This window comes from Lathyrus oleraceus, chromosome 5, assembly GCF_024323335.1.
Source record: "Lathyrus oleraceus cultivar Zhongwan6 chromosome 5, CAAS_Psat_ZW6_1.0, whole genome shotgun sequence".
NCBI classification, from domain to species: domain Eukaryota; kingdom Viridiplantae; phylum Streptophyta; class Magnoliopsida; order Fabales; family Fabaceae; genus Lathyrus; species Lathyrus oleraceus.
Window position 1 is genome coordinate 249,900,555 of NC_066583.1, and position 21,687 is coordinate 249,922,241.

At 36.7% G+C, this 21,687-nt stretch overlaps 1 protein-coding gene across 1 annotated transcript in view; it reads left to right on the forward strand.

Annotated features, from left to right (window-relative positions):
• Positions 1-7,229, forward strand: part of LOC127080025 (sugar transporter ERD6-like 6) — a 69,061-nt gene extending 61,832 nt beyond the window's left edge. Inside the window, exons 4-8 of the mRNA XM_051020363.1 lie at positions 6,507-6,569; positions 6,659-6,718; positions 6,930-6,995; positions 7,084-7,143; positions 7,218-7,229. Of these exons, the coding sequence (XP_050876320.1) occupies positions 6,507-6,569; positions 6,659-6,718; positions 6,930-6,995; positions 7,084-7,143; positions 7,218-7,229 (261 nt within the window). The remainder of the gene's footprint in view (positions 1-6,506; positions 6,570-6,658; positions 6,719-6,929; positions 6,996-7,083; positions 7,144-7,217) is intronic.
• The last annotated feature ends 14,458 nt before the right edge of the window (positions 7,230-21,687 follow it).

Sequence of the window (21,687 nt, forward strand, 5' to 3'; positions counted from 1 at the left end):
GTGAACCTTTCAACATAAATATTGAGGTATTTATAAGAACCTCGTGGGCCTAAGTCTCAAATTCCAAGAGGATAGATTTCCCACTCCTCATTCTTAGATGTGTGGGAAGAAAACAGTTATTTTCCATGTTTCTTTGGGATAGGTGGCTACCTCCATTTGACCCCATCTCTCATACTATTATAAACTGGGGCATGTAACCTCCATATTTCACATAAATGTGAGTAATATGGGAAATGGACGCCATAACCCAATGATGGATGCTCGTTTCAATAAATGGACAAAAATAAAACATGTGAGGGAGAGATGTCACATTGTCTCCTCTTAGTAAGCCTTACATGAATTCTCTTGTGAGCCTTTTATACACACACATATAAACACACACGTACGTGCACATTTTAGAACAATATTTGTATCTACAACTCATCTCTAAAGTTTTGGTGATAACAAAGGATGAAACAAATTGGTACCCTAACAAATTTATCTAAGTATACATGACTCTAACAGAAAAAGGATCAGATAGAGAACATCTGACATCATGCAAGTCCAAAATAGACAACTTAGAATTAATCAAAGTAGTTACTCTGACTCTGAAGAAAAGGAAGCTCACAGAGTCTGACGGTAGAAGACTCAGACACTCTAAATCTGAAGAGTTTTACACAACTACTTTGATGTTTTGTACTCTGAAAAAGGATCTACAAAAAAACATATCAAGAACTTCTGAAGAAAATTTACTCTCAGTAACTATCTGAATTAGACATGCTGAACAAGAAAATCTAAATTCCGCGCACTCTGATTCAAGATCAACCATAAGACTTAGCTAAGAAGTATTCCCTTTTGGTATGAATCTTTATTTGGAAAAGAATAAAACACTCTCCAAAATTGCTATGGAAAGAACAATTAAAGTCCATCGTTGCCAAGATATTCATTAATGCCTCAACTAACGGTCTCATGTTCAAATCAGTATATAAATGCAGGATCGTCATCATACCAATGATGAAAGCAAAAATACACACAAGAATACTGCAAACAAAATTCCATATTCTCTTTCATTCTTGTTCAAATCTGTTCACACGAGTTGTAGCTCTAAGTATGAAACCTTACAATTCTTATTGTGTTAATACAACTTACCTAGAAGCACTAAACACTTCATTGTAATTCCAACATAATTGTTGAATATTTTCTTAAGTAACTTGTGAAGTCTGTAAACTTGAGAGGGCTAAGAGATCTTTATTCTCTTAGACACTTTTGTTGTAATCTTTCTAGATTATTGGATTAAGTCCTTGTTGAAGGAGAAATCACCTTGGACGGGTGGACTGGAGTAGCTTTGAATTTCAAGGAACCAGGATTAACTTCTGTGTTGATTGCTTTATCTTTCAGGTGTGTTTTATTTGCAAAAGTTTTTGTTACCTGTGAAAACAATTCAAACCCCCATTTCTTGTTTTTCTCCACCTTCAATTGGTATCAGAGCTTCGACTATGTTATTGATTTTATAATCAAACACTTAATAGTGTAGAGAGATCCAACGTGATAAAAACACTATGGCTAACACCAATGAACGAGACAACTACAGTGTCAAACCTCCAGTGTTTGATGGAGAAAACTTTTATTATTGGAAAGATAGAATCGAAAGTTTCTTTCTAGGTTATGACACTGACCTATGGGACATAGTTACAATTGGCTATGAACCACCGGTATCTGATATTGGTATTGCTATTGCCAGAAATAAAATGACTGATGATCAGAAGCGTGATTTCAAATATCACCATAAAGCAAGAACAATACTGCTGAATGCCATATCCTACAATGAATATGAAAAGATCACCAACAAGGAAACTGCTAAAGAAATACTTGACTCCCTAAAGATGACCCACGAAGGCAACTCTCAAGTCAAAGAGACAAAGACTTTGGCTCTAATTCAAAAATATGAAGCCTTCAAGATGGAGGAAGATGAAGTTGTAGAGGTAATGTTTTCTAGATTTCAAACTTTAATTGCAGAACTCAAGGTTCTGGTCAAGGGCTACACAACAAAAGATTATTTCAAAAAGATTGTCAGAAGTTTTCCAAAGAAGTGGAGACCTAAGGTCACTACCTTAGAACTATCAAAAGATCTTAACAACATAAGCCTGGAAAAACTCATCAGCTCCCTCATGAGTCATGAGATAGAACTTGAGGAAGACGAGCCCCAATAGAAAAGCAAATATGTGGCTCTAAAGTCTATATTCGAGAGACGCAAACAAGAAAGGAACAAAGCTCTCCAAGCTGAAGAAGAAGAAAGTGATGACTTTGAAAAGGATGATTCTGATGATGAAGAAGAGTTATCCCTCTTAACCAGAAGAGTCAAACAACTTTGGAGAAAAAGAAATAACAACTTCAGAAGACCAAGACATAAGGGAGATCACTCAGAATCAACTTCCAGAAGCAAACCAAACAAAGAGGTAACATGCTATGAATGTAAAGAACCAGGACACTATAGAAACGAATGCCCGAAGCTCAAGAAAGAAAGCTCTAGAAAAGAAGTATTCAAGAAAAAATCCTTTAAAACTAAGAAGGGACTCATGGCCACCTGGGATAACTCTGAATTTGATGGCTCAGAATCAGACTCTGAAGAAGAACAGGCAAATTCACATTCCTGGCTACCACATCTGAAAGCTCATCAGAAAGAGAATCTAATCATGAAGAGGTATTTTCTGATCTTTCTTGCTCTGACCTTGAATTTTTCTTATCTGAATCTCTAAGCTCATATCAGTAGATTCGACAAAAATTCAAGGCTTTAAAGAAAGTCCTTGAAGGAACCGTTGAAGAATGTGATAAGCTTGAGATGGAAGTTTCTAAATTAAAAGACAACATTTTGGTTTTGGAAAGAGAAAAGGAATTTTCAACTAAACAATGTTTAAAACTTGAAGAAGCTTTATCTCAAGCCCCACAAACTTCTAACACAATTATATACAAATATGAAAAAGCATTTCAAAAATTTCTGAAAAATAGGCTAGAAAGAAGCAGAGTGACTTGTATGATTTATGGAGTAAGTCAGAATAAGAAAAGAGGAATAGGATATGACTCTGATGAAGACGAGCAAATACCTTCTACAGATGATAAACCTAAATCTCCTTTTTCTTATCACTACACCCATGCATAAACACTAAATTTTACTAATGCCAGAAAACCCAAAGTTTCCAGAAACTCTGGGAGAACTAATCACAGAGGACCCAAAAGATTCTGGGTACCAAAGGATAAAATCATCTATGTTGCAGATATCCTATGCAGTAGAGTTAAACCACCAATCATGGTACCTGGACTCTGGATGTTCGCGATACATGACGGGAAGAAAGCATATGTTCAAAAGCCTGGAACTTAAAGATGTTGGCTTCGCAGGTTTCAGAGAAAATCAGAAAGGAAGAATCAGAGACTTCATAACAATTTGTAATGGATCTCTTCCCTCTATCTCTGATGTTCTTTACATAGAAGGATTAATGCATAACTTGTTATCCATAAGTCAATTAAGTGATAACGGGTATGATATAATCTTCAATAAAAAAACATGCAAAGCAGTCAATCAGAACAATGGAACAATTCTTTTCACTGGCAAGAGGAAAAACAATATTTACAAAAGTAATCTTTTAGATCTAAAAGATCAAAATGTAAAATGCTTAATGTATGTAAATGAAGAGCAATGGGTATGGCATAGACGATTGGGTCACATTAGTATGAGAAGGATTTCTCATCTAAATAAACTCGAGTTAGTCAGAGGTCTACCTAAACTGAAGTTTTCTTCAGATTCTCTTTGTGAGACATGCCAGAAAGGAAAATTTTCTAAAACTTCTTTCAAAAAGAAAAATGTTGTTTCTACCTCTAAGCCTCTGGAATGGTCATTGTTGATGATTATAGTCGCTGGACATGGGTAAAATTTCTAAGGCATAAGAATGAGTCACACTATGTATTCACTAGTTTCTGTTCAAAAGTGCAAAATGAATTTGACTCTAAAATCATCAGAGTCAGAAGTGATCATGGTGGCGAATTTGAAAATAAGATTTTTGAAGAAATTTTTGATTCAAATAGAATATCTCATGATTGCTCTTGTCCTAGAACTCCACAACAAAATAGGGTTGTAGAAAGGAAGAATAAGACTCTCCAAGAAATGGCCAAAACCATGATTAATGAAACAAATGTGGCTAAACACTTTTGGGCTGAAGCAGTAAATACAATGTGTTATATTCAGAATACAATCTCTATAAGACGTATTCTAGAGAAGGCTCCTGATGAATTGTGTAAGGGAAGAAAACCCAACATTTCTTAATTTCATCCTTTTGGATGCTCTTGTTTTATCCTTAACACTAAAGAACATCTGAACAAGTTTGATTCAAAAGAATAAAAAGGTATGATATTGGGATACTCAGAGCGCTCTAAGGGCTACAGAGTATACAATACAGAAACTAAAATTGTGGAAGAATCAATACATGTCAGATTTGATGATAAGCTTGACTCTGAAAAGTTAAAGCTAGTTGAAAAACTTGTAGATCTGGAGATAACACTTGCAGGTTCTGATGAAAAGACTAAAGAATCTGAGGAAGCTGAAAGGAAAAACCCAGAAACAACTGAAATCTCAACTATATAGAAAAGGTCAAGAAATCGACTAAACATCTCTAAAGAATTGATTCTGGGAAACAAGGAAGAACCTATCAGGACAAGGTCTACATTAAGAGTATCTGAGGAAACCCCTCTAGGATTAGTGTCTCTGATAGAACCAACATCCTGGGATGAGGCACTTCAAGAAAATGAATGGATTCTGGCAATGGAAGAAGAACTTGATCAATTTGCAAAGAACGACGTCCGGGATCTAGTACCAAAGCCAAAAGGAACCCATATTATTGGAACAAAATGGGTGCACATAAACAAACTAAATGAAAAAGGAGAAGTGGTCATAAACAAAGCATGACTAGTAGCACAAGATTATAGTCAACAAGAAGGCATTGACTACAACGAAACATTTGCTCCAGTCGCCAGGTTAGAATCTATTCGTTTACTTGTATCATTCATTGTAAATCATTCCATAAAATTATATCAGATGGATGTCAAGAGTGCATTTCTGAATGGATATATCTCTGAAGAAGTGTACGTCCACCAACCTCCAAGTTTTGAAAACTCAAAATGTCCAAAACACGTTTTTAAACTGAAAAAATCTATGTATGGTCTAAAACAAGCTCCTAGAACTTAGTATGAAACACTAAGAACCTTTCTTCTGGAACATGATTTTATTTGAGGCAAAGTTAACTCTACACTCTCTTGTAAAAACATAAGAAATGATCTCATGATATGTCAGATATACGTTAATGATATAAGTTTTAGTTCAGCTAACCCTTCTGTTTGTCAAGAATTCTCTGAGTTGATGCAGGAAGAATTTGAAATGAGTTTGATGCAAGAACTAAAATTCTTTTGGGGAATTCAAATCAACCAAGCTTTAGATGCCACATCTGTATATCAAAGCAAATACATAAAAGACATTCTGAAGAAATTTGAAATGTTAGAAAGCAAACCAGCAAAGACTCATATGCATCCTACTTGGATTCTGGAAAAAGAATAAGTAAGTCAAAAGGTTTGTTAGAAGCTCTATCGTGGTATGATAGGCTCTCTTCTCTATCTGACGGCTACACGGCCAGATATTCTCTTCAACGTTTGTCTTTGTGCCAGATTTCAATCAGATCCAAGGGAATATCATCTAATAACTGATAAGAGAATCATGAGATCCAAGGTCATGAGGATTTCTGATTCTGAGACAGCACTACGCCAAAAACTGGAATAGACAGCGCATCTTAGAGGGCGTTTTATTACAAAAGCCCACTCTAAAGTGAAGCGAAAAAATAAGGAGCGAACAACTGGAATAGACAGCGCACTTTAGAGGGCGCTTTTGTAATAAAGCGCCCTCTAAGGTGAAGCGAAAAAATAAGGAGGAGATAGAGGGACAACAATACAGGGCGCTTTTTAGAAAGCGCCCTCTAAGGTTACCCTTAGAGGGCGCTTTTAAAAAAGCGCTCTATAAGTCCATGTGCATTTCCAGTTTATAAAGCGCTTTTGGAAAGCCTTAGAGAGCGCTTTCATAAGCGCCCTCTTAGGCCCCCTTTAGAGGGCGCTTTTTTTCCACAAGCGCCCTCTAAGGTCCCCTTTAGTAAACATTAAAATTATAACATACTGCGCGTTTTGTTATTTCACTCTCTGTTATTTTCGTTCTTTTTCACGTTAGGGTTCTCACTGCTACGATTTTTGCTACTTCTAAGGCGTTCTCCTTCCACCTCTGTTAGATCTACGACGTTTCCTCCTTCTATTAATTCGTTGTTAGCTGTTCGATTTTGACACCATAGGTATTTTTCTAATCTTCATATTACTTGGTTTCTCTTCTGACGTTCGCTATTGTTCATTTTTGGTGTTGTTCAGGTTCGACCGAAAGGAAACTAAATTTGTAACGTTCCAAATTTATCAGACCATAATCTGAACAATATTTACATGTCATTTAGGTTCTTGCTACGATTTTAACTTTGTGGTTAGCAGACAAATCTGGTCGCCGGCTTTTACTTATTGTGAGTCTGAGCTTTTTCGATAATTTTTGCATTCACATTACTATTTGTTTGGAGGGTAATAAGAGATTAATCAAAATCTCCTATTGCAGGTTTCTTCATCTGCAATGGCTTTGAGTCTTTTGGTTGTTTCAATATCATTCTACTTGAAGGTAATAATAATTTTTTTGTTTGTTATATTTTTTGAACATTTTGTTTATTTTTATATATACATAATACATTAACTAGATATTACACATGCATTCATGCATAAATGTTCAGAAATTTGTAACACAGATTCACAGGATTATATATCAGTAAATTCTTCTTTATATTTTTGGTTTTTTATATGGATAATATATTTTATGTTGAATTTGCTCTCAGGAATATATATCACCAGATTCTGATTTATATGCGACATTGAGCCTCGTATCGGTGGCTGGAGTTGTGGTGTGTAAATACAACTTTATTACACAAATGATGGTTTCTATTGTTTGTTTCCCTAACTTCATTATTATAAACTTTCAATTTTTTTCAGGTCATGGTTATTGCATTCTCTCTGGGATTAGGAGCAATGCCATGGATTATAATGTCTGAGGTACAATTTTCTTCAATAATAATATGCATGACAACCCTATATGAACAAACCTTTGTTGTAATATAATGTGATAGTTGATGTGTTGAATATATTTTACATAATAGATTCTTCCGATTAACATCAAAGGCCTAGCTGGAAGTTTTGCAACACTTGCCAATTGGTTCTTTTCCTGGTTGGTTACATTAACAGCAAATTTGCTCTTGGATTGGAGTTCGGGAGGTTTGTGTGCATTGCCTATGTTAATTTTCTATAAATATATATTGTTTCTAACCAGAAGCTTCCTATGTTTTTATCAGGAACCTTCACAATATATACTGCAGTGTGTGTTTTCACAGCAGGATTTGTTGCCATTTGGGTCCCCGAGACAAAGGGAAAAACTCTTGAAGAAATACAACAGTTTTTCAGATGAAGTTTCCTTTCGAGTAGCACTTCAGCTAGTGTTCACTCATGTATTCACATTCATATTTTTTTTTCTGAATCAACTCAATTCATTTTTGTGCTCTTTGGTCTTGTTAAATATGAAAAATACCAAAACAGTGTGATTTTCTAATCTAGCAGCATACTTGCATTTTTGTTGTAATTGATTGATTATAAACAAATAAATGAAAGAGAGTGGTTATTATACATTTCAATTAGAGTAGCAGTGGTTTCGGTTCATGACATTTCAAATAGCAAGAGGATCATATAAACAATAAGCATATATCAGTATTTGTATTTTAATATTATAAAAGCATAAAAAGAACCTTTAGTTGCTCTTGTGAATTATAACAAGCAGTTGTATGTCATTTTCTTCTGGTTACCTCTTGTGGCTGCAACATAACCTGAAATGAGAATATGGTCACAGAGACATGTGATGCATGTAAATGTTAAATAACCACCCACTTTAGAGGGCGCTTTCCAAAATAAGCTCCCTCTAAACCCTTTAAATTTCCACTTTAGAGGGCGCTTTCCAGTAAAAGCGCCCTCTAAACCCTTAAAGGTTTCCACTTTAGAGGGCGCTTTCCAGTAAAAGCGCCCTCTAAACCCTTAAAAGTTTCCACTTTAGAGGGCGCTTTCTTTAAAAAGCGCCCTCTAAAGTGGCCCTTAAAGGGCTTAAAGAGCCACTTTAGAGAGCGCTTTCACCAGGAAAAAAAGCGTTGTCTTTACCTATGCCAGCGCCAGATTAGAGGGCGCTTTAAAACGCTGTTATAGGCCAAAAAAAGCGCCCTCTTTTCCCTTATTTGGCGTAGTGCAGATTATCCAAGGGAATCTCATCGGGCATCTACATCTCATCGGGCATCTGCATCCATATGTGATTTTTTGTTATGCCGGATGCAGATTATCCAAGGGAATCTGCATCATGAGGTATCCAGAGAGTCTATAATCTGTCTCCGGCATAATCTGTCTCCGGCATAATCTGCATCACAATATCTAGAGAGTCTATATATGAGATTAGAAGTTATCTGAATCAGAAATCCTCATGACCTAATCTCTTGGTATTCTTGAAGATCAGATATATCAACACGTGGCCTCTCTTGCATTTGACCATGGATCTTCTAGGCAATTATCTAGCATAGAACTCAAGAGACAGACTATTAAGATCTCCTCGAGCAGTGTGCAGACTTTTGGGATTAGACATCCATCATTAGCTATAATTAATTTTCCCTCTAGCGTGTCAACTCAATTTATGTGCTACTAATTAACTGTTGTTTATTATTCCCATGAAATGGTTTCGTTTTGCATGCTAACCTTGTGTACTTATACTTTCCACAACCTTCACTTTCACACTTTTCACTCACATCCTACACAAACCCTCACTCTCAACTCTCTCTCAGTATTCAGGTGTTCTTCAAGTGTTCATCAAGAATTCTTCATCTTCTATATGGATTCTCAACAACAGTAAGTATACAACTTTTCTCAACAGATGGAATAAACGGAACAACATTAAACCTCTTCCCAGTAAACCACCACTGTGCTTCCATTTCTACTCCCATCTACAAGGAACCTCACATCTTGGATCGTCCTCCTCATATTCATCTTGCAACTCCATTTGATAAACTTGAAGTTCTCTACAAATTGTTGATAGACTTTGAGAATATGAAAAGAAATGGTGTTGACCTCACAGAGGAATTAAGAAAGCAAGGTTGGAAAAACTATTTTCAGCGTCTCTATGGCCCAATCTACACTTTTCTGGTCAAGGAGTTCTGGAGATTTGCAGATTCAGATGACCACTGCATCGTCTCACATGTTTTGGGGGTGAAGATAGTTATCACTGAGAAGTCCATAGACAAACTTCTGAATATGGAGAAGACAGGGGGAAGAAGAATCTACAACATCAACCCTAGGGAAAAATATATGTCCCAGGAGATTATCCCAACAATCTTCAAGCAGAGCGCTGAAAGAAACTCCTCCAAGAACAAAGAACTTCACCAGAACCTAATGGTCTGACTGAAGATCATTCTGGGGACTATTCATCATCGCCCAACATCCAACTCGTCAGATTACATCAACATTAACCAGAAATGCATCCTCTACTACCTCCACAAAGGACTTAAGCTGAATCTGCCAGCTCTCTTATTCAAATATCTGAGGGATTCTGTCAGGGACACCAGAAACAACATGAAACCCAGAACATACATTCCTCTGGGAAGGCTGATCTTAGACTTCCTGATAGAAAGCGGGTTGGTAGATCATCTGATTCGCCACAATCTGATGGAGGATGTGATGGTAGACACTGGTAGGCCTCTGAATTCATGGAATCTAAAGAGCATGGAAATCATAGAGAGAGTTCTGGTCAAGCCCTCTCTTGATACCTCTTGGGAAGCTCTGAAAGGTCAGAGGAAGATACCCAATGGTCTTTATCTCTTCTCAAAGATAGATCCCTCAGAGGTTATCAACCACTATCTGTAGGATCTGACTAATCAAAGGGTAGACATCTCATACTTTTCAGTGGATTGGCTACCTGAACAGCCACCAAACTTCATGAAGAGGCAAAGAGAGCCCTCTGAGAAGATGAAGAAAGCTAAGAGATCAAAGTTGGGAGAACCTTTTGTGTCCAGACCACCTGTGCCTCTGGCCTCCTCCTCATCTCCAAGTAAGTCTCAACCCCCTGACTCTCCTTCTTTACATTTAAGGCAACCGTCTTCTTCCTTACCTCGACCTTCCCCCATATATACACACTCTGAACCCACTACCTCTCCCACAAATACTTCTGAAACTCCCACATATAACCCACCATCACCTCCCCTTCAAAAATTCAATCTAACCACCACAACCCTACCAATATCTAAAGCCTAACTATTCAATGAACCCATATCACCACCCTCTTACACTCCTTCATCTCCACCTTACTACAATATCTCTGCTGACTCTGACCAATCTAACCCTCAATCCACTACTCTTGCTCAACTCCAGGCTCGCGCCCTCTCCGCCCAGAACCCACCTGAGCCAGAAACCAACATTCCTTCACCATCTGAACAACCACCAACACCACCCTCTGAACCTCACATAGAAACCCCCTCTGAAAACCCCATTACCCAACAATATTAACCTCCCACTGAAACCATCCCCACACCACCAGCACCTATATCTCCCACCTCTGAACCTGAACCCACCTTTCCCACACTGGAAGAGGCAGTAGCCTTATTTGCTGAGTCTTCAGTGGAGAAGATCAGGCCGCTATCTGAAAACTCTAGAATCAGTGATGATCCCTCTGCAGTGAGGATTCACTAGAATAGAGTTATCAGATGGATGACATCTAAGGCTTTCAAGCTAAAAAGCCTCTCTGAACAAGTCCGAAACGACTTCATCAAAGAAGTTGGAGAGAGGTTACAGGACCTTCTGGCCAGAGAGGCAGAAGAAAAAGCTCGTAGAGAAGCTAAGGAAAAGGCTCATCAAGAAGAAGAAGAGAGAGCAAGAGAATCTGTAGAAAAGGCCGCCGCTAGGCTGTTGCTACTACTACTGAAGCTGAAGCCAAAGCTAAGGCTGATGTTGAAGAAGCAACATACATAGTTGTGGAAGAAGCTACCAAGGCTAGGGACGATGCTCTGACTCAGGGGGAGCAATCTCACTCTGATTTCGCTCATCTAGTGTTGAAGACTCTGGAAGATCTATAGAAAGAGCAATAGATTGTGAGAGCAAGACTGGATCAATAGGACTCCTCCAACTCCAACATTCAGAACCTGTTGACTCAATTGCTTCAGAAGATGCCGCCTCCTCCGAACCCTTATGCACACTTAGGATTTTCTTGCTATTTTCTCTAAATGCTTATCTTCTATGTTTTCCTCTAAGTGTTTTTCCCTCTGTTCTTTCATGTATTGTTTTCTTATTTGTACTTCTCTCTCATTAATGTATTATGCTTTGCCTCATCCACTTTACTAAGTCTTTTTGAGTTTGACAAAAAGGGGGAGAATAAAACAACCTCTGATGAAATATTATCTAAGCCTCATACTACACTATGCATATTTAATTTTTTTATTATGAAGTCTTAAGCTCTGCAGGAAGTATCTAAGTTAGACATCTGAGAAACAAGTTATACAACATCAGGAGATCTGGTAAGAACATCTAAAACTTCTTAAGCATCTAAGTTAATGGGGGATTGCTTATCTCAAGGGGAGTCGTCATACATATGACTCTGAGAAACTCCTTTAATTTTTTATGAAGTATCATTGTTTCATCATCAAGCTGAAGCTTTTGTCATCATCAAAAAGGGGGAGATTGTTAGAACAAGATTTTGTGTCTATAATTCATCTATAAAGTTTTGATGATAACAAAGGATGAAACAAATTGGTACCCTAACAAATTTATCTAAGTATGCAGGACTCTAACAGAAAAAGGATCAGATAGACAACATCTGACATCACGTAAGTCCAGAATAGATAACTTAGTATTAATCAAAGCAGCCACTCTAACTCTGAAGAAAAGGAAGCTCACAGAGTCTGATAGTAGAAGACTCGGACACTCTGAATCTGAAGATTTCTACACAACTACTATGATGTTTTGTACTCTGAAGAAGGCTCTATAGAAAAATACATCAAGAACTTCTGAAGAAAATTTAATCTCAATAACTATCTGAAGTATACATGTTGAACAAGAAAATCTGAATTTTGCGCACTCTAATTCAAGATCAACCATAAGACTTAGCTACAAATTATTCCCTTTTGGTATGAATCTTTATTTGGAAAAGAATAAAACACTCTCCAAAATTGCAACGGAAAGAACGACAAACTTAATACAAATTAAAGTCCATCGTTGCCAAGATATTCATTAATGCCTCAGCTAACGGTCTCATGTTCAAATCACTATATAAAGGAACGATCATCATCATAACAATGATGAAAGAAAAAATACACACAAAAATACTCCAAACAAAATTCCATATTCTCTTTCGTTCTTATTCAAATCTGTTCACACGAATTGTTGCTCTAAGTATGAAACCTTACAATTCTTATTGTGTTAATACAACTTACCTAGAAGCACTAAACACTTCATTGTAATTCCAAAATAGTTGTTGAATATTTCCTCAAGTGACTTGTGAAGTCTATAAACTTGAGAGGGATAAGAGATCTTTACTCTCTTAGACGCTTTAATTGTAATCTTTCTAGATTATTGGATTAAGTCCTTGTTGAAGGCAAAATCACCTTGGATGGGTAATCTGGAGTAGCTTTGAATTTCAAGCGAACTAGGATAAACTTCTGTGTTGATTGCTTTATCTTTCGGGTGTGTTTTATTTGCAAAAGTTTTTGTTACTTGTGAAAACAATTCAAACCCCCATTTCTTGTTTTTCTCTATCTTCAGCACACACACACATAATATATATATATATATATATATATATATATATATATATATATATATATATATATATATATATATATATATATATATATATAGTTTTATATTTTATTTAATTAGTATCAAATAAAGAGAATAATTTCACTTGTTATTTAGATTCATGTGAAGACTCATCTTAGAAAGGAAACTAATGTGTCTATTGATGAGCACTTTAAAAAGGTTCAGGTGAATTTTGTTTACAAATATTTTGATAATTTATTAATTTTTTAAATCTATTTTTAATTGATTTTTGAATTTTTTTGTTATATATATTTAGAAGGATTATTTTAGGTAAAATATGATTGCCCTATCTAATAATCCTAACTCATCATCTTCATTGTTTTGTAAAGCCGTGTATAATGTACATTTAGAAAATATATTATACATATTGTTAATTGGTACTGATACAACACAAGTGCCTAAGGACATCATTATAGATACATGTCCAAAAATAAAATATACAACTATGACACATGATATACAAGAGTACCTAATCAAAACTAAGATCTATGTACAATGTCTACATTGCACATAATCCTCAACGGAAGATCATGATGACAAAAGTCTTTGAAACATCATTAGATAAGCTCATCCTTATCTTTAACCTGCAAAGAACCACCCGAAAAACAATAATAATAATGGGGTAAGATAATAATATCAATGAGTTTTCTATCTTATGGGTCCACTCGTCTCTAAATGGATTTCTTATCGATTCTTAACTTAAACCATTCAACTACATCCTACTTGTGCACACTTACACAATAGAATAATGACTTAAACATCTAAGGGAATTTACACTTCGTATGGAAACACACAACACTAGTTCTCATAACTCAATGAATCACTATTCGGGAATATAACTATGACACAAGGGTGGTTAGCCCAAAACCGGCCATAAAGATTTACTAATCCATCAGTTAGATATGGTCAATGGAAATACCAAACCTCCGCTACACATACTACACTATCTACTAGATATGGCCAATAGATACCAGACATCCACTACATGGATTTCACCATTCACCAGATAATATCGATGGAATCTATACCTCATATACGTAGATCACACTCCCCATCATATATGGTCAATGGAAACCAGACCTCAACATAATGGGTTACACTGCCCATCAGATATGATCAATGGAAACCAGACCTCCACTGAAAGGAATGCACCAAGCCTTTTCCATAAGATATAGTCAATGGAGTCCAGACCTCCACTGTGTTGAATACACTTAACATAGTTACAATAACCCACCTCAAATATTCTTCTTTCCTAGTTACTATTCTACATAAGTATTGAACTCGGGACAAGCAAAAATATGGGTTATTCATAAATACATGATTACTCTCAATAATCTCCATGTGGCTATATCACAACTATCATGGGAGTATATACAATTTCCATGTGATTGTATCACAATCACAATATAATATAACATGTTTCCATACAAGCTCGTTGAATCACAACTATGACATCTTTCCCCATCTATTTCTCCACCATTCTCGTGGATAGACGACTCATCTCTAGCGGCTACTGGCTCACAGATGCACACTGAGACACCTCTTACATTCGAGTATTGCAACCTAATTTATTTATCATAACCTAACTCTTTCTTACTAATCATACTCAATTAGTTAAGAATCTAGGTTTAACCCCTCTCATTAGCATAGGTTTTAATTAATTATTGTTCATTCAATGCAAACATATTATAATATAAGCCACAAAGCACACGTAAGAAAAGGAATATATATATCCATTCACCAAGATCAAACATACAAATAAGTATCATAAAGCACCACCATCAGATAGAGCTTCAAACAATATTTTTGACACATCTAACCACATCTTATTTCGAGTTATGAAACTCAAAATACGCTATTTCCAATGCTGCAAGAATTTCTCATATTTGAAGATTTTGTTGGTCAAGAAATTCAGTCGCCGAGCGAAAATGACAGGACATAAATATCCAAAATCTTGCTGTTAAGCCCCTCTTCTTCAACCTTTAACCATTCCAACAATACCCCAATTATATTATAACATATTCAAGCATTCTATGACATGAAATTAATGTTATTCCAACATATCCAACCTCATGTCAATCGGAACTATGATTTACGTTTTATGGTGGAAATAAAGAAAGAATTTTTCAACATAATAGGACTCTCGTTTAGAGAACCCTAGCAAGGCGTCCAAGCGAGACACCAATGACACAAAATATAAATCCCATTATCCAAACATTTGTTGTCTCGCCTAGTGAGAATTGCATAGCAGTTCTGCTATGACTACTGATACACACGCTTAGCGAGCAGTTTTCTTGCCTAGCAAGAATTTCTACACATAACCACTAAGAAATTTTAACAATATGAAAACAAGTGTTCAATAATATCATATAGTAACAAGTTACACCAAATCAACACCAATATCAAGGATTAGCACAAACAAGCATGTAAAACAACAAGAACATCACATATTAACACTAAATTTCATGCTCAAAGAAAACCACACAAAACCCAATCCCATTTCATGATAATTTCCACCCAAAATCTAAATCTACCTAGAATCCACCTCTAGGAGAAGATGATGATGAAGGGTTAAGTTGAACACTTGTTGATCCAATCTTTCTTCTTCTTCTTTCCAAGTTTTCCCATTCTTTCTCTTCTCTTCCTTTTTCTCTTCTATTTTCTTCTTTCTCTCTTCCTCTTATCTATTTTCTAACAAAAGAAGGAATGAGTTGGTAATATAGAGAGAAAATGGAAAATATCTAGGGCAAGCCTTGCTTCTAGTGTAACTCCTCAATAACAATAATGCCAAAATGTCTTTTTCTTGTACCAACTACTAAAGGTAAATTGAATTGAGTAAGAATCAATCTCTTATAAGTACAATAATTACTTTATTGACATCAACTGACAACAACTGGCAACGAATAAAGCATTTAGGAACTCAATATATCGCAACTGACAAGAAACAAAACACTTAAGATAATATGGGATATTACAAATTTTGCCTTTGAGAACAAAAGTGTTCGTAGAGACTGAAGGAGAATTGCGGTCCAAAACGCAGCGGAAATTAAAAATTTCTCCTTTAGAGATCCTTACGAATGGTCATGATCAGTGATAGAATATTTACCTCTTGTGACGATTGAAACCTTTGGTGCAGATCTCTTGTGACGATCAAAACCTTTGATGCAGATCCACGAAGCGATCACGAACGTTGAACGATGACAACGTCTCTACTCAGTCCACACGAACGGGTTCCTTCAATCTCAGTGCTAGCTGGTACGAATGAAGGCTTTGAGTGAGAGAGAGAGAGAGTGAGAGAAAACGAAAAAAATGCAACCGCAATGAATGCTTCTGCGCAAGGGTTCTATTTATAGAACCACTTGTGTGGGCTTCAAGCTAAAAGGCCCACTTAAGTGTATTTTGCCCCATATCTTATAATATGCCCAAAATCACTTAAGCCCATGGTACCTTACCATATTTCGTATTCTACTCAAGTACACTGTACCTTACGATGTTCTATAATTCACTTAAGGGCACCGTACCTTAAGGTATTCCTTAGTTACTCTATCTCTCATCAATCCGTCCTTTGTGTGTGACCCTGTAGGTTTTCGTGACGTTGGCAATTATATTAAATCACGCATTTAACATAATAAATAGTGAGCGGTATCTAGCAACACATCACTGCTACCCAAGACACGAAAATGTCAAGTGATCTGACAAAACCTTCTGTGATAATAATTATGTGTATAATTACCCTTTTGCCCTTATGTCTATATTGAACACAAGGCATAGACCGTGTCATCCTTGTCTAGTTCAATATTGGGCCCATAGACATTTATCCTGTTATGCAGGATGGGCAAATTCCATCTAGGTCACTCATGTCCCTTAGCATGCTTCGTGGAGTACCCATCAACTGTCTTTATGGTTATCCAGTTACGGACAACGTTGGATCAGCAATAAAGCACTCGACTCTACATCTAGGGTCCATAGTGGTTTCAGGTCGAAGAGTGGAATACACTATTATCACCATGAGAATAACTTATGACACTTTGCATAACTTTCTATATAGTATTCTCATAGCGGGTCAATCCGGTATAAATATTACTCCTAATATTCATACCTATGTTTAAGACTTGATAACTCTTTATCCATGATCCATGAGATGTGATCATCAGTCTACAAACATAATAGTCTTAATGCTTTAATGTTATCCCACTTCACACTAAAGCTCGACTACAGATACTTTAAGAATAATGTCCTTATGTTTAATGTGTTCTCATGATTAAGTCACACTTAATACATTAAACGGACTATCTATTCCAGGGACTTTATTAATCAACCATAATAAAGAAAATGCCTTTTATTATTAATAAATAATTCGATACAAGTACCAAAAAGTATTGGCCTCTAGGGCTTACACCAACAATCTCCCACTAGCACTAGAGCCAATCAGGCATACCCCGTATGCCCATTGATCTAGTATGGCCATCATGCTTCTGCTGCGCAAGAGGCTTTGTCAGTGGGTCAGCTATATTGTCAAGTGTAGGTACTTTTCATATTTTCACATCTCCTCTATCTATTATCTCTCGAATGAGATGATAACGCCTAAGTATGTGTTTGGATCGTTGGTGAGATCTAGGCTCCTTGGCTTGTGCGATAGCACCATTGTTATCACAGTAGAGACCAATGGGATCCACAATGTTAGGGACTATGCCAAGTTCACTAATGAACTTTTGATCCAAACAGCTTCCTTTGTTGCACTTGAGGCAACAATATACTCGGCCTCGGTTGTAGAATCAGCAATTTTTATCTTGCTTTGAACTTTTCAAGCTCACATCGCCACCATTTCAGCAAAACACATAACCATTGGAATCATTCATATTAAAGCGTCTCAGCACCTTGCCTATGTACTCTGACTTAGGCCAAGCATTTTATGATCTATCTCTATAGATTTTGATTCCTAATATATAGGCTGCTTCACCTATGTCCTTCATAGAAAAGCATTTCCCTACTCAAGACTTTACCTTTTGCAGGATAGGGATATCGTTTCCAATAAGTAATATGTCATCTACATATAATACCAGGAATACGATCATGCTCCCACTAACCTTCTTGTAGACACAAGGCTCATCTTCGTTCTTGATGAATCCATATTGTTTTACTGTTTCATCAAAACAAAGATTCCATGAGTAATACATCACCTTGATCCATATATCTCAGGTAGGTGACGTATCCTGCATGACCTACGCTGGTCTTGTTCTATTTGAGCAGGTTGCTCGTACACAACTACTTGTGTTTCCTGCTCTAATTCCTCCATAGGTGTGTTGATGCTTTGTGATTCTTGAATTTCTTCAAGCTCTACTTTCCTCCCACTGGTTCCTTTGGAAATAAAATCCTTTTCTAGGAAAACTCCAGTTTGAGCGACAAACACTTTTCCCTCAGAAGGATTGTAGAAGTAATACCCTCTTGTTTCTTTAGGATACCCCACAAATAAGCATTTGTCAGATTTGGGCTCAAGCTTAGTTGAAAATTTTCGTTTCACATAAACCTCGCAACCCCAAATCTGTATGTAAGACATATGTGGTCTCTTACCACTTCATATCTCATATGGTGTCTTATCAACCCTTTTGGATGGAATACGGTTAAGTGTGTAAGCTGCTGTCAATATCCCCAAAAGAAGTTTGGAAGATCGACGTGACTCATCATGGATCGGACCATGTCTAACAGGATTCGATTTCTTCTCTCAGATACACCATTCCATTGGGGTGTTCCAGGAGGAGTAAGTTGGGATAGGATCCCACACTCTTTCAGATGGATCAAACTCTAGGCTTAAATACTCACCACCTCGATCTGATCGAAGAGTTTTAATATTCTTACCTAGTTGGTTTTAACTCGTTAGGTTTTACCCTTTTAGTATTAATGTTATTAATAGGTATTTCGAGATCAAGGACATATAGTCCATTGCTCATTTGTGCAGTAGCATAGAATATATCATTCAAATAAATTGAGCAACAATTGTTCTTTATTATAAATGAAAAACCAAACTTGTCCAAACAAGAAATGGAAATAATATTCCTGCTAATTGCAGGTACATAATAACAGTTCTCTAACTGAATTATAAAACCACTAGGTAAAGTCAATACATAAGATCCAACGGCTAAAGTAACAACCTTTGCTCCATTGCCAACTCGTAGGTCAACTTCACCTTTTTCCAAATCTCTACTCCTTTTCAGCCCCTGCACATTTGTACAAATGTGAGAACCGCATCCAGTATCTAATACCCATGATGCAGAAGTAGATAAATTTATATAATAACAAAAATACCTGAAGTTGAAGTCTCTACTCCATTCTTCGTATCTTCCAGGTACTTTGGGCAGTTTCTCTTCCAGTGTCCGGTCTTACCGCAATGGAAGCAGGTGCCTGCCTTTGCTATGCCTCCACTAGGCTTCAAAGCAGCAACAGTGGGTCTGGGTTTGGCAACTTCCTTGCCTTTCCCTTTATCACCCTGCTTGGTGGGCCTTTTGTTCTGTCTCTTTCCATTTTCGATCATTAGAATGGACTTCCCTTTTGACTTCAGATTCTGCTTGGCAGTTCTTAACATGGCGAGCAGTTCAGGAAGAGATTTTTCCATATCAATCATATTGAAATTTAGGACAAATTGACTGAAACTATCTGGCAACGATTGCAAGATCAAATCAGTCGCAAGTTCCTTTTCAAGGGGAAAACCCAATCTCTCAAGGTTTTCCACATACCCAATCATCTTGAGTACATGGGGACCTACAGGGGCTCCCTCAGCTAACTTGCTTTGAAAAAGGGCTTTTGAAACTTCAAACCTCTCATGCCTTGCTTGCTCTTGATAAATCATCTTCAAGTGTTCGATCATATCGAACGCTGACATGTTCTCATGTTGCTTTTGCAATTCTGAGTTCATGGTAGCCAGCATGAGACAAGCAGTTTCATTGGCATCATCGACATGCTTCTTATAAGCATCTCTTTCTGCCTTAGGTGCAGAACTAGGAGGTTCCTCTTCAGGAACAGGTGTCTCCAAGACATACAGCTTTTTATCATGTTTGAGGACAATCCTCAGGTTTCGGTGCCAATCCAGAAAATTTATCCCAGACAATTTTTCCTTATCAAGGATTGATCGCAAGATGTTGTTAGAGGTGTTTACTGTCATGGTTATCTACATAAGGATTAAGAAAATATAAGTATCATTGACATATTTAATTAGGCCTTTAATCAAATATGCTCCCACTATTTTACTCAAAACAAATGACCCTCATCATTTGATTCGGAAAATCCCGTTGGAAGATTTTCTAGTGGGTCGAGATCCATATTTCACTTCGTTCTAAGTCCACGTAGGCGGATTACACAAAACTAGGTTATTTAGGTAGGAACTCCTTCCAGTTGTATCTCATACAACTCTCGAAAATTTCAGTTGGGTGAATAACTCCTTATTCCAATCCATCATATGGATTATTCCCAACTCTTGCTTCTAAACATATATAATAAAATTATAATTAAGTTTGACTCATCGTTTTAGCAGTTGGATATAACAATTATCCCATCGCACCTTAACTAATACAAAACATGCACCTCGCGTAGGCGTAACCTACATTATTCGATACCAGTCTTGATGAATGCTAAAACTTGGAAAGCAAACATATATAATATTATTATAATTTGTTTAGTTAAGTTTTACCCATTGTCTTAGCAGTTGGATATTATAATTATCCCATCGCACCTTACTAATATAGAACATGCACCTCGCGTAGGCAAAACCTACATTATCCGATACTAGTCTTGATGAGTGCTAAGACTTGGAAAGCATAAACTTAATATTTTAGTTTGAAGGAATTGCAATTGTTCTGATCTCACCGGCTTATTTATCATATAAATCGTCTCTCACATGCATCAACATATATTCACATGCATCAACATATATTCACATGCATCAACATACATACACATGCATCAACATACATACACAATGAAACAGTTATGGCCCCTAGCGCAATTATTCTCCCAAGCCAATGAGAGAACCTAAGCTAACCTAATAACGATCTAAGCTTCTCCAAGCAAGATCTTCAAGGTTGTCCTCCTTTAATATTGAATTCTTCTCTAAGCTTCTCCAAGCAAGATCTTCAAGGTTGTCCTCCTTTGATCTTCAAGGTTGTCCTCCTTTGATATTGAAATCTTCTCTTTCTTCATAACATTGTCTTCTTCTCTTTCTTCATAACATTACATTCCAGAAGAAAGAAACTCGTTTTACATACGAGGGTTTGAGATGAGAAAAGAAGTTACATTAAGAGATCAAAAGGAGAGGCACGACACGCAAGTCGTATTTAAAACCCAAAACAAAATGAAGGAAGACTAAGGCCATAACTGATCATCACAAGGCAATAATAATAAACACATTATTATTATTATTATTAATTTTAATTCCTTTAATTAATTAAAACCAAATTAAATCTCGGCGACCGATCATACTACGCAGAGTTAGCCGGGGTTCCACTGCCCGGTCAGCGTCCCTTGCGGGGTTGGAGGGGCAGCGCCCCTGTCCAAAATTTTAATGAACAATTCATTTGAAATGGACATTGTTTTGCATCAACACAACCCTTGCGTAGTCACAAAACAGAAACCCCAAAATTCTGACCTTGTGAGTGTGACGACCATCACAGGCATGTTACGACCGTCACAGGCCATGTGAGTGTGACGACCGTCACAAAACAC